Here is a 14,260-nt window from a genome sequence, read left to right as displayed (position 1 = left end):
TCCTGTCTGGGCAGGGGATGGGACAGTGGGAACCGGACACAAACTCATGTGTTTCTAGGCCTTTTTGGTCACAGTTAGACTAGCCTCTGTCCCCCAAGAGTCACAGAGGCAAAGCAAGAAGAGCTGACACCCACCCCCCCATGTTCAGAAGGCTTTGTAAGAGACTAGGGGCCTTGGCGGGAAGTGGGAATGCACCTGAGGCCAGAGAAAAAGGAACATAAAACAAAGGAACTACCCCCACTGAATGGGTGAGGACAGAGTGGCCATGGGGTCAACCAAAACACCCACAAGGAGGCACTAAGCACAGCACAGCCAGGCGCACAGAGCACTCCGCACATCTGTATTGACTGAACCATGCTACACAGGGGCACTGACCCTCGAGACACATGTCAGCTCTCTGTCTGACAGGGCAGAGACCCTCAAATGGATCAAGCCCTCAAGACTGGACAAGGTGCCCCCACTAGGCCTTCCGCTCCTACCACCTGCTCCTGACCACGCAGCAGGTGGCAGTCCTCAGGGAGGGATGAGTGAGTGACCAGAGCGGCACATGGCTGGAGAGACAAAGGCACCAAGTGTTTAGTGATTTCCAATTTTATTTACAAGTATCCTGAATTTTAGTTTTAAAACAAATGATTCAATTTTTGGAAAACTTTTCAGTGCCCTTAGAACAAGTGGAGTGTGTGAAATCTACTTCTTCAACGATAAATTTCACGAAACCTAAACACAGATCAGACATTTCTGTAATGAGAACCTGGTGTCCAAACTGAGATCTGTTGTAAGTGTAAAGTACACACTAGGTTTCAGAGACTTTATTTTTAAAAAAATGTAAACTTTTGGCAAGGACGCCGAGGACCAGTCAGGGGGAAGGAAGAGTCCTGTGAAGAGATGGTCCTGGGACAACTAAGATCCACACACAAGAGAACGAAGCTGGACCCCTACCTCACACCACACACTACAAGTAGCTCAAAGGGATCAAACACCTGAATGTAAGAGCTAAAAATATACAACTGATAGAGGAACACAGAAGAGTAAACCTTCATGACCTCGGATTTAGCCAAGGATTCTTAGATACAACATGAAAAGCACAGGCAACAAAAGGAAAAAGAGATCAGTTGGACTTCGATAAAATAAAGCTTTTGTGCTTCAGAGAACACCATCAAGAAAGACATCCACAAAACAGAACAATGTTTTTTCAAATCCCATATCTGATTATGGATCAGAATATATAAAGAATCCTAACAACTCAAAAATTAAAAAACAGGCAACCCAGTTTTTCAATGGGCAAAAGACTTGAAGACCTCTTTCTTCAAAGACGATCCACCGATGGCCAGAGGGCATGAGAAAAGGGTGAGCATCATTACTCGGGAGGGAAGCGCAGATCAAACCACAAGGACACAGCAGCTGTCAGGGTGGCTGGAGTCAGACAGCGGGATGGCTGCAGGTATTAAGGAGGATGAGGAGACTGAGGACTCTCGGTGCACAATGGTGTGATCGCTGCAGGAAAGAGCTCGGTTTCTCAGAGTAAACAGAGTCACAACACATCCCACAAGTCCCACTCCTGGACATACGCCCAAGAGAAACAAAGACGCCTGTACACAAACATTTACGGCAGTGGTGCTGGTAACTGCCGCCAAGCAGAAGCGACCCAGATGTCCACCAACCGACAAACGGACAGACAGAATGCAGTCTATCCAAGGGGACTCTGGTCGCACCCGGCAGCGCTGTCCTGGAGGTCCTCCTGGGAGGAGGGGCCACCAATGCACCGCCTGCTGTGGGAGCCACTGGCCACGTCGAGACACAGGGCACCTGACGTGTGTCTAATGCAAACAAGAAATAGCATGTTGTGTTTAATTTTAATTAGCTTTAATTTCAATTTAAAAAGCCACATGGGTTAGGGGCTGTCACATGGGGCAGCCTGGCTCTTACTAGCCATCTGTGCAACACACCGGGGACAGGAGACACCCGAAAAGACGTCTATAGAGACACAAACAGAAACAGTCCGAGAAGAACAGTCTAGAACTCACTGTGAGACAACCACAGGCGGGCTGTGGGGGACGGCACAGACAGGACAAGAGGCCAGGGCCTGACAGTGCTGACCTCAAGGTCTCTAAAGCTCTACTCTTACCTGTGTTCTGATTTTGCCATGAAAATACGAACGTTAGCCACCTTCAAAAACTTGCATTTCTATTCCTAGACAACAAATTGGCTTTTTAAACTGTCAACTTGTCTCCGTGAACGTTAGAAGTACCATGCACCGAGATGCACGCAGGCAGCATGAGGGGGCAGTCCCCAGGTAAATCGCTGACCGCCGAGGACCCTGACAAGTTCTGCAGAGTTGACCGTACTGGCCTTACTAAAGCCCAATGTCAAACGTGACAGAGACAACAGACTTCTGGCTCGAAAAGACAGGAGCACTAGTGCCTTTCACTGCCTATAAATTACATCTGTTTTTTTTTTTTAAGTGAGCAGTTAAAAACAGCAGGTTTCTATAAACAAAGCATCAGCAGATGTGGGCAGAAACCCTGCAAACGCAGGGACCAGCCTCCCCAGGAGGTCGGCCAAAGGCCTACTGGTAACGAGGCAATTCTCTTCCATTGGGAACTGACACCAAGTAAATCTATTTGCGTCATGATGGGAGGACTCACAGGTAAAATTTGTTTCGCCGTCGCCCTCTCTCTAAACAAACACCTGCGTGCGGGCCCCGTGGACCCACAGCTCATAGCCCCGACCGCACAGTGGCCCTGACCCCACAGCAGCCTCCCTGGGCCACAGTTCACTCCACACACACCAAACCTCTCCAACAGCAAAATGGCTGCTGTAGATTTCGTCTTGGGGTCAGGAAAGGCCTGTGCTCCTGTTTCAGGAAGAAAGACCTACCACATAATTAACAAGTTATCTATCTCATCAAAACCACATGTCTTGGGGCACCTGGGTGGCTCAGTGGGTTAAAGCCTCTGCCTTCGGCTCAGGTCATGATCTCAGGGTCCTGGGATGGAGCCCCATATCGGGCTCTCTGCTCAGCAGGAGCCTGCTTCTTCCTCTCTCTCTGCTTGCCTGTCTACCTGTGATCTCTGTCTGTCAAATAAATAAATAAAATCTTAAACAAAACAAAACAAAACAAAACAAAACAAAACAAAATACACGTCTTGAGGAAACACACAGATCGCCCCCAAGGGCAGAGAACGGAGCCGGGAGCGCCACGGGCTGACCATGTGGGCCCTCCTCCTGCGCAGGGTGCTCCCAGCGGCCCTTCTCTCCCCCCAGAGGGGTGACATGTTCCCCAAACGTGGTAGGTCCAGCCATGTCCACTCCTCCACGGGGGCCCTGCAGGCCCGATCTGTCACCCGTCTCCCCAGCAAAGCCACAAAGCACCTGGTCGCCAGCTCCCGGCCACACCGTCTGAAGGGCATGGGGCCATCGGACACCATGTGTGATGTACTACAGCCTGGCTTTCAGTCACTGTCCAGGAAACAGTCACTGCGCTGAGCACAGGGGAGGGTGAGAACATGCACACGGCGTGCCGCCAGAATCCCATTAGGGCCCCGAGCTCCAGGCCGGAGAGCCACACCCCACAAAAGCCCCTGGATGCCCCTAAACCCCTGGGCTGCAGACACAGGCCAACCCCCCCCAGCCCTGGCACTTCCGTCCGCAGCACTGAGACTCGGAACCTCACAGCCACCCACAGTGACACTGATGGTGATGGTGACGGTGGGCCATGAACAGAGGCCTGGAGACCCAGCTTCCTGCCGCCACAGGGAGCCCTGACTCGCAGCCCAGCTGCAACAACAGCACTCTGGGCACCTGGCATCAGCAAGACTGTTCAAGGCCTCTGAGCACCATGTGGGCTGCATACCCAGACACCTCCACCCGCACCTACAGCCCAACCCAGACAGTCCTGAAGGTCGCACTCATGCGACCCTGGAAAACCTACTCCACCTACACGAACCTCAAGCCAGGTAAGGAAGCTGTGGGGACGGATCGAGAGAGAGGCCATTGGAAGGGATAGATAGCACCGGCACGAGGGGCATCAGGGTGCGGGCACCGTGTGCTCAGAGATGTGTGATGGGTACAGAGAGCTACGTGCTGCACACTCAGGACTGGCACATCTCCAGGACCTGAGTGGACATTCACTAAAAGCTGGGATTTGTTTTTAATGAGGCTAAAAACCCACCATGAGGGCGCTGAGATGTGGGGCTGCATGTGCACAGCCCGGCCCCAGGACACAGCCCCCTCCAGCCCTCCTCCCACCACGTCCCCACAGACCTTGGCTGCACAGTCCAGCCCAGCCAGTCACCCCCCGACCGCTGGCAGGGCACAGGGTCCTGCCTGTGGCCGTCACAGCCAGCTTACCGGGCTGGCATCGTAGCTCTTGTGGGCAAGGTCATCCAGGCTCTGGTTCTGCAGCTTCTCAGTAATGAATGTGACCATGGTCAGGAGCCTGTGTAGGTACCGAGGGGCCCTGGGAGGCACAACAGCAAGCTTCAGGAGGCCTGGGCCACTGCTGGGTCAGAGCTGACCCTCCGGATGGATTTCCGCTTTACAGAGGAGGGATCCATTTCCAGGGACTCTTCAGGACTCTGTGTTTGTGGGGAAGAGAGAGAAGTGATTATGTGCAGAACCACTGGGTCGGTGCTCCTACTCTATGCTGAGTACTTTGTGTGCAGAATATTTCTGTTATCTCCGGCTGATAAAAACCCTCTTGCTTCACAACCACTGTACAAGTGCCCAGAAACCACTAAAAGCGCCGTTCTGGTCAAAGGACGGTAGGTTACATGCACAGCTGAGGTCCAGTGCTCCCGAAGCCCCAAGGAAAGCAGCCCTGAAGGCCAACCCGCCTCCCCAACCACCACAGCAGAGCAGACGGTGGTGGAGGGGAGACGTGGGGAAGATGGGCAGGAGCAGGAAGCCACAGCCTACCCCAAGAACCAGCTGCTTGAGAACTAACTACTGAACCCCCACGCACCACTGTCCCCCAAGCGGCTACACAGCCCTCCCCCAGTCCATCCAGCTGGCCCCATGTGGGAGGCCACAGGGGGTGCAGGGCCCACCCCAGGCCCCGCAGTGGGGAGGCTGTAGGGGCAGCTGGGGGGGCCCTCCAAGCCCAGGAGTGGGCACTCATGCTGCACCTGGGACCTGGTTGCCCACAGACACCAGCAGGGGGAGACTCCTGAGCCCCTGTGCAGCCTGCCACCCACTCGCCATCCCCAGCTTTCACCTTCTCAGCGGCCCGCTGCTGAGCGTGAGTAGGGCCACCTGCCTTGGAAGCCATGGAGAGCGCCAGCCTGACAGGAGGGCCCCAGACACACAGAGGAAACAGCATCGGTCCTGACCTCAGAGGGAGAAGGCACCCAACCCACAGAATAAGATCAGAATGCCCTTATAAACAAGTATTCAGGGGTGCCTGGGTGGCTCTGTGGGTTAAAGCCTGTGTGTTCGGCTCAGGTCATGATTCCGGGGTCCTGGGATCTAGCCCAGCATAGGGCTCTCTGCTCAATGGGGAGCCTGCTTCCCCTTCTCTCTCTGCCTGCCTCTCTGCCTACTTGAACCTCAAGCCAGGTAAGGAAGCTGGGGGGACGGATTGAGAGAGAGGCCATCGGAAGGGATAGATAGCACCGGCATGAGGGGCATCAGGGTGCGGGCACCGTGTGCTCAGAGATGTGTGATGGGTCAAATAAATAAAATAAAAAATAAAAAAAAACAAGTATTTAAAGAAAAATGAAAAGAGCTCTCAGAAATTAAGAAATGAGAACAGTGACAGAAGATAATCTCCAGGGAGCCAATTCAGAGCCTGCCCCATCCCCACACCTGCCCCACTCACCCACGGTCCCCTGGGCCGGACCCACCGAGCCCGCAAGCTGGCCTGGCTCTGCCTCTCCCCACAAATTCTCCCGGAGCCCCAACTTAGAACCTCCCTCTCAGGACGGGGGCACTACCAGGGGCCCTCCAGGCCAACCAGCTCTGCTGCAATTACACCCACCCACAAGGGCCAAGACCCTACCCTCCAACTCCTGTGCCCGCCATGCCCAGCACTCAGGGGCTCTCCCAGCCTCCCATCTGACCCTCTGAGCAGCACACGGCATGTGCAACTCTGGAAAAACTATAGCAGCCACAGCAAAACTTGAACAAACTATAACATGACCAGCTTTTCACTGGAAAACCAGGTCACGCATCCCTTGGGGAGACCACTGGTTTCCAGGGCTGGGGCACGGACAGAGGCCCCGGGGGTCTTGGGGCACCAGGAAGCCAGGATACGTGCAGAGAATGGGGCCAGGGCTCCCAGACGTAAGTGCTCTGCTCTACAGAATGAAGTGAGAGCCCAGGAATCTGACATGAACAGCTGGGAAAGATCCACAAGTAGCGGAGGGAAGCTGGTCCCACACGCAGGGTGCAGACCAAGGAGTGCAGACGGAAGGACAGATTGTCTTTACTTAGGTCAGCGTGTAACCAACACCTTACGCTGCTTCAGGCAAGAGTCATCCGTGAACACCACCCTGGTGTTCTCACATGGTATCCAAGCCTCCCCCAACAAGATACTGGCTAATGACACAGAGGGAACTGGTCTTGCGTCCAGAGATGGCAGACGGCACCTGGAACAGTGGAATATGCAGTCCCGGGGACGGGTGACCGCGTGTGGCATGCGGGCCGGACATAGCTGCTGCCTACACCCAGGGGTTCTACCCGGACTGAGGAAATGCCCGACAGACCCACACGAGGTAAAGGGCACAAAGGAACTGGTCAGTGTTCTCCCACAGTGTCAGGGGCACGAAACACAGGAGTGGGGCACGGGCCAGCCTGGAGGGGACAGAGGGGACCTGATGACCTCCCCCAACGCCTGCCCCAGTCAGAGAGTGGGCTCCAGGGCAGACACGGCAATGTGAAGGAGCCCCACAGATGGGAGACCAGCACACGCTCCCCAGACGGTCCTGCTCAGGCGCCTGTCAGACAGGAGCAGGGGCCCCGGCTGGCACAGTCCATGGCAACAGCAAACACGGCTATATCACAACTCTCAACAGAGGTTCAAAAGAACAGAATAAAACAAAGTGCGCAGTGTCCAAATGCAAGGGCTGGCCAGCGTGACCTTGGCGAGTGGAGGTCACAGTGGGGCACAGGGTGCACCTGCGTGTGGAAGGGACGGCACCGGGCAACTGGCGGCACCTTCCAGAGGCCACCAAGATGGGGAAGGAGGGCTGAGCATGCAAGTTTCATTTCCTGTGAGAAGAAATGCATAGTATCAGGTGGCCATTCGGGCGTGCGCCGCACCCACAGGGGATACCAAGGCCCCCCTGAGATGCCTGAAACCACAGACAGTACCAAACCCTACAGATGCCATCAACCCCTGAACAATACGGTCTGAATTGCACAGGCCCACTTACGGGGGGCTTTTCATCCATAAACACAGGACAGCACTGGAAATGTCTCTTCCTTACAATTTTAATAGCATTTCCTTTTCCCCAGCTTACTTGATTGCAAAAACACAGCACGCAAGACATGGGAACACACAGACGGGTGCTCCCGAACGGTTCATGCCATCAGTAACACTTGCAGACACCAGGAGTTCATCAGCAGGCAAGTTTTGGGGGGTTCCTAAGTTCTACATGGATTTTCGACCCCCCAACCCCTGTATTGTTCAAGGGCTAACTGTACTGTTTTCTCCTACGCATGCGTACTTGTGATGAAGTTAATTCACACGTTGCCACAGCAAGAGATTAACAAGAATAACAATATACTAGCACAAGGGTAATGTACACTGCGATACAAGTGTGAGTGTGGTCTCTCTCTCTCAAAATGTCCTGCAATCACCCTTCTTCTTGTGACAATGTGAGGTAATAAAGTGCCCACATTTTATCATGAGGGGCGCCCGGGGGGCTCAGTCAGTTGAGCAGCTGACTCCTGGTTTCAGCTCAGATCATGATCTCAGGGTCTGAGACCGAGCTGCATGGGGCTCCATGCTCAGCCAGGGGTCCGCGCCAGTGTCTCTTTCTCTGCCCTTCCCCCCCACTCTCTAAAAAATGTAAAAAATAAGAACTAACGTAGTTGCCCGTGTGAGATGGAGGAAGAGCATGACATGGGTGTCGTGACCTAGTGTCAGGCTACCGTTGACCTTCTGGCCACAGTCAGGAGGAGGATCATCACCCTCTGGACCGCGCTGACAGTGAGCGACTGAAACCACGAAGGCAAAGCCACGGCTCGGGGGACCACTGGGTATGCACTGAAATCTGAGTGTAGTAGCTTCCTGGGGCTGCCGGGAACTGGAGGCCAGAGGTGGGAAGTCGAGATGCAGGCAGGGTTGGCTCCTCTGGGCACCCCACAGGAGATGGGTTCCCTGCCTCTCCCCCAGCTCCTGGTTGTGGCCAGTAATGCCTGGTGCCCTCGGCTTGCAGCTGCCCCACATGTTCCTACAGCCCTCTTCCTGTCTGTCCTGTACCCACATCCTTTCTTTTAAGGACACCCCCACTCTAAAGCAATAGGTGGCCTCACCTTAATTTATATCTTAATTATATCTGCAAAGACCTAGTTCTAAAGAAGGTTATATGCACAGGTCCTATTGAATCTTTCTTTTGGGGGACACAATTCAATCCACAATGCCAAGCCAGCTCCCTGTATAAGAGATGGAACCATCAGGATGGAACATCATGGTCACAAAGCCTAGCACACAGTCACAGCAGAGCGAGCCAGGGATGGAGCCACTCAGGACAGTGCCCTGGCCCTGAGGGAATGCACAGCCTGCAGCAAAAGCAAGAGACAAGCAAAACAAAGCCAGGTGGGGGCAGGTGCAAGTAGTAGGGAAGCTGGTGTGCGGGCTCAGAGAAGAAAGCCAAGACTGAGAGTGAGCAGGTGCCACTAGGAAACAAGGGCAAAGCCAGGACTCTGGGCACTGGGGCCAGACACAGGCAGGCCAGAAGCCAGGGACCAGGTGAGAAGACGGGTCGGCCCCAGGGACAGAGAGGTGAAAGGTGGGGGATGGGAACTCCTCAGGAGCCACTAGGAGGACTGACAGAGGACATGTGTCTGGGCTCACGGGCACCTCTGGGAGCACAAACGACCAGACCTCTCCTATAGCTCTTGCACAAGCCCGGGATGCCCTCCTCCCCTAACCAACACAGTGAGGGCCAGAGACTCCCCACCTTCCACCTCCAAACCTCCCAGAACAGCTGTCTGAACACTCCATCGAGCCACCACGGACACTATCATGTCCCCATAAATAGCACTCCTGGCTGAGCTTGCACAGGGGAGTCGCTCCCCAATGTTAACAACCCACCTTTTCTCACATGCCATGTACCTGCCCAATACAAACTCCTCCCCAGAAGAATAAAACTCGAAAACAACTCAGCTCTTCCATACCCCCAGCCTCCACTCAGGTGAGGGGGGCCACCCCCCGGCCCGGAACTGCACTGATCTGGCAGCTTTAGGTGTGGGGGGTTGCCTGGGAGGGTGCCCACACCCTGTCCCCCTCCCTGGATGCCTGCGGGGCTCACATGGTCTTCTTTCTCCCCGAGTCAGGGGTCAGAAAACTCGCAAGGGCACTTCCTAATGGGATTTGCTGGTGTCACTGTGGAGTGCTGCCCACCCATGCCCCTGGTCTGTTTCTGGACCAGCTGGTGGTTGGACGCAGGACACCGGGGCTGGCTCTCCCTTGCCTTCAGTCTCTGCCGCTCTGCTGCTGCTGACCAGATTCCAGGAGTGGCCCCCTACCTCATGCTGCAAGGCTTCCAGGGACATGCTTTATCTCAAAAGCCCTGGGAGTGTGCCCACCGAGGACCCACAGGACCTGCTGCATATGTATGAGTTGCCTGTGCCAGCCTCCCCTGGCTCCCTGGCCTCCGCTGCTACCCAGCCCCAGCTTCTCCGCTCCCTGCACTGGACCATCTCTCTCCCTCAGTCCTCTCTGCCCATCCTGGCTTCTGCTTTCAGGCTGGTGGCTTCCTCCATGCCTGTCATCTCTGCCTTCAGCTCACGCTAAGAGGGGCCCTGCGCAACCTGGTCTCATGGCAGAGGGATGACCAGGGCCATGCCCCTTCAGGAGGCCAGCAGCAGCAGGCTGTCCCATACAGAAACTTGCAGAATAAAGGAACCTGCAGGCCGCCTGGGGGCTTAGTCGGATGAGCATCCAATTCTTGGATTCGGCTCAGGTAATGGACTCAGGGCCTTGAAGTCAAACCCTAAGTCCGGCTCTGTGCTCAGCGGGGAGTCAGCTTGACTCTCCCTCTGCCCCTCGCCCACTGGTGTTTACACTCTCTCTCCCTCCAATAAATAAATCTAGTAAAATCTTTAACAATATGTATAAAATAAGCAAACCCAGGAGCTTGCATTGACAGCCAGCTGCCAGAGCCCCAGGAGCCTGGTATGTGGATCCAGCCGGCTCCAAACGCAGTCTCTCAGCCTCCCAAGTCCCAGGCAGAGGCCTGGCTGGCCTGCAACCTGAAGCCCTGCCCTGGCCGTGAGTCAGACCCCTGAGCTCAAACCTGGGTCCTGGACGAGACAGGCCAGCTCCTCCATGCTGCTTTCCGGAGCATGAACCGGGAGAACAGCTCTAAGTTCCCAGTCAGTGTGCTGTGCCCAGAGCCTGCCACACTGCACACACTCAGCGAGTGTCCTCAGTCACAGGAAGCGTCCCCAGGAACGAAAGGCCAGAGCCGGGCCCTCTTCCCAGCCCAGAACCACCAAGTGCCCAAGATGGTTTCCACGGAAAACCATAGGAAGTAGGCCCACCAACACTGTGAGACGGAGCACGTTCCAGACTCCAGGGGCACCATGTGGACTCCCCACCACGCAGCTCACGCAGGACAACCAAGTCCAGGTCTCGGACTGTCCTTCAAGGAGTACCCAGGCAACCACATGGCCTGGCTGGACATTCGTTATGAACCAGCCCTCAGTACCATGCGGGTCTGAGCACGTGACTGTGGATTCTTTGGCGCAGCTCCCACAAGAAGGCCGACTTCAACTTGCCCTTCAACGGGGACTTCCGAGACTTGGGTGGGAGAGGCCCTCCCACCTCCTGGCTCTTGCAGGATGCGTCCCAAGGCTGCTGCACTCATGGAGACCAAGAGCCCCAGGGGCCCCGCTGCTCAAGCCTTCCCAGCCCAGGTACTGCAGGCAAAGAGGGGGATGCCCGCAAGGAGACGCTTGGGCCCCAGCCAGCAATGGACCAACCTGCACATGCCCCCTTTCCCCCAGCAAAGACAGACCAGCTGTTGAGAATTCTGGACCCCTGAGCCTGTGAGCAACAGTAAGTAGTTCCTGTTGTCTGAAGCCACCACTTCTGGAGGCTTGGCTAATGCTGCCACACAACTAACAAAGTCAGATGGGGCCAAACACCCCTCTGGCGTGCAGGAGGCGGGCCTCAGCACCATTCCTGCATCACACAGAGGCTAGGGACCAAGGGGAAGGGGCCACGTCCTTACATGCACACTCCTGGGTACAAGCCACAAGGGATAGCCACAGCAGACCACCAGAATCACTCAACTGTTTTCCTTTGGTGGAGCCTGGGGTCCAGCTCCACTGGAGGGGTCCGTACCTTTCCTAACAGGGCATGCTTAGGGGCCATACTCAGTAGCTCCTGGAAAACCCTAAGGCAAAGCCCTGTGCTGGCCCCACAAAGCTGGTGCTTACTGAAACACATGACATCTTTTTGAAGAGACTTCAAAACAAAAAGACCAGCGTCACCCATCCTGATGAACCAATAGCTAATATTAACATCTGCCTGCAACTAGACAGTTTGGAGAGCCACACGGGGTTTAAAGGTGCAAAGAAGGGGTACCTGGGGGGCTCAGTCAGTTAGGTGTTGGGGTCCTGGCTTTGGCTCGGGTCAGGATCTCAGGGTCGTGAGGTCAAGCCCTGCCTCGATATCCTTGCCAAGCACGCAGTCTGCTTGGGCTTCTCTCTCTCCCTCTCTGGCCCGCTCCCCATTGCTTGCACTCCCTCTCTCTCTCTCCCCCTCAAATAAATAAATACATCTAAAGGTGCACCAAGGGGCGCCTGGGTGGCTCAGTGGGTTAAAGCCTCTGCCTTCGGCTCAGGTCATGATCCCAGGGTCCTGGGATCGAGCCCCACGTCGGGCTCTCTGCTCCGCAGGGAGCCTGCTTCCTCCTCTCTCTCTCTCTGCCTGCCTCTCTGCCTATTTGTGATTTCTCTCTCTCTGTCAAATAAATAAAATCTTAAAATAATAATAATAATAATAATAATAAAAATAAAGGTGCACCAAAACCACATCCGCAAGTCAACAAAGAAACTCACATCGTAAACTAGATCATCTTTGCTCCCCCAACTACTATGGGGAAAGTATAGCACACTGAAGAAAAACGAACTTCATTCTGAGAGGAAAGATGTATGGCGGGCTCTGGTGGGCAGGAAGGAAGACTGACTTCAGCCCTGCTGGGCTCCCCCAAGCAGGGGACCGCACCTCCCTGGGCCTACCTTCCTGCACTGAAAACGGTAAAGACTCACACACTTCATGAGGCCACAAGGAATCAAATGCCATAACATACGTGAATATGCCCAAGTCCCTGGGACACGTTTAAAATGGTGGCCACTCATAACAGAGGCTCAAAAGATTGTGAGTCAACTTTCCTTGGAGAAACATTACTGCAGAAAAAGCCAAAGGGATTTCTATAAAAATTTCAACTTCCTTTAAAAAAAAAAAAAGTTTGAGGGCCCTTGGATGGCTCTGTCAGTTGGGCAACTGCCTTTGGGGGGTTTGTGATCCTGGGGTCCTGGGATCCAGCTCCGTGTGGGGCTCCCTATTGAGTGGGGAGTCTGCTTCTCCCTCTCCTACTGCTGCTCCCCCCAACTTGTGCTTGCTCTCTCCTGGGCTCTCTCTCAAATAAATAAATAAAATCTTTCACAAAAATAAAATAACTTTTTTAAAAGTTTGTTTCGAGGGTGCCTGGGTGGCTCAATGAGTTAAAGCCTCTGCCTTCAGCTCAGGTCATGATCCCAGGGCCCTGAGATGGAGATCCACATGGGGCTCTCTGCTCAGCCGGGAGCCTGCTTCCCCACCCTCTCTCTGCCTACTTGTGATCTCCGTCTGTCAAATAAATAAATATTTTTTTTTAATTTTAAATATATTTAAAAATTTTTTTTTAAAATCTTGTTTCAAATGTTTGCAAGGCGCCTGTGAAAAACGTCTGTGTTCCCTTGAATGTTTTATCAGTAAATAGACGCCCATTCCCCGTGCACATAAGCGCGCACGAGCCATGCATGTGACTAGGTAAGGGCCCCAGATGTCCACTTTTAAAAAATGACGATAACTTTGGTGTTTCCTCCATCCCATACTTGCAGAGCCATCCCAACGGCTCTCTGGCTCTCTTTTCTACGGCCCGCGCACCCAACCTCAGTCGAGAGAACCCCGGGCAGAATATTAGGACGGCCCGTTGACACCGCTCGCTCCCACCGCCATCGTGGCACACTCCTGGGGTCACCCCAGAGCCCAACAGAGGGCCCGAGCCGCACAACCGCGGGGCAGGCTCAGGTGCCAGGCCCCAGCCACCAAGGGCCGGACGAGGGGCTGCAGGTGGGGCTGCCTCCGCGAACCGCGGTCTGGACCCCGCACACACGGACGCAGCTGAGGGAGAAGCCAGGGCGTCTATATGTCCACTCTCCTGTTCCTCCAGCGACCGGCCACGCAATCCCGGACCTGCTCCCCTGGGGACACGCCGGACCCGCGCGGCGCCGGAGCGCTGGGGCAGCGGCAGAATCTATGCCGTGTCCAGCGTCGTGCACGGGAGCCCGTGGCCCGACGAACCGCCGTCCGCAGCTCGCGGCGCTCGGAGACCGCCCTGCAGCCGGCTCCACATGAGCCACAAAGGGCATCCTGGAGCCCGCGAGCCCGGCCCTAACCCCAGCAGAAGCTCCGCGCCCGCCGAAGCCGCGGAAGGCCGGCCTCCCCCGGACCCGCCGGCTGTCCCGCCCGCCCGCCCGCCCGCCCGCTCCGGCCACGGGACGACAGCCGCGCGCCGGAGAACCGGAGCCCCCGCTGACACGGCCCCTGAAGCCGGCGCGGCGGGACACCCCAAGCCGGGTCCAGAGCTCCAGAGCGCCCGCCCGCCGCGCCCCCCCTGAGTCCAGCCTCGAAAGCGCTCGTGCGCGCGCCGACAGACGCGGGGACCGTCCGGCCCCAGTTCACGCTCGGCCCCGCGCGGGCGCGCGCACGGGGCACGCGCACCCGGTCGGGGCATCACGGGCCGACGCCGGGCGGCGTACCTGAGGGCGGCCGAGCGGCCGCGGCCACAGCTGGACCGGCGGAGCGCGGGAGGCGCGGGCC

General features: G+C 55.7%; 1 protein-coding gene across 2 annotated transcripts in view; it reads right to left on the bottom strand.

Moving 5' to 3' along the window:
- The window catches only part of FAM53A (family with sequence similarity 53 member A), a 30,452-nt gene extending 16,192 nt beyond the window's left edge, over positions 1-14,260 (bottom strand). For both annotated transcript variants that reach the window (XM_032856553.1, XM_032856545.1), the window contains exons 1-2: positions 14,200-14,260; positions 4,351-4,577 (exon numbers count right to left, since the gene is read on the bottom strand). In XM_032856553.1, the coding sequence (XP_032712444.1) occupies positions 4,351-4,428 (78 nt within the window). In that variant the 5' untranslated portion in view covers positions 4,429-4,577; positions 14,200-14,260. The remainder of the gene's footprint in view (positions 1-4,350; positions 4,578-14,199) is intronic.

Source organism: Lontra canadensis, unplaced genomic scaffold, assembly GCF_010015895.1.
Source record: "Lontra canadensis isolate GAN:19392208 unplaced genomic scaffold, GSC_riverotter_1.0 scaffold1, whole genome shotgun sequence".
Lineage (NCBI taxonomy): Eukaryota > Metazoa > Chordata > Mammalia > Carnivora > Mustelidae > Lontra > Lontra canadensis.
Note: the sequence above shows the minus strand (reverse complement) of the source record. Positions and strands in the feature narration are given on the sequence as shown.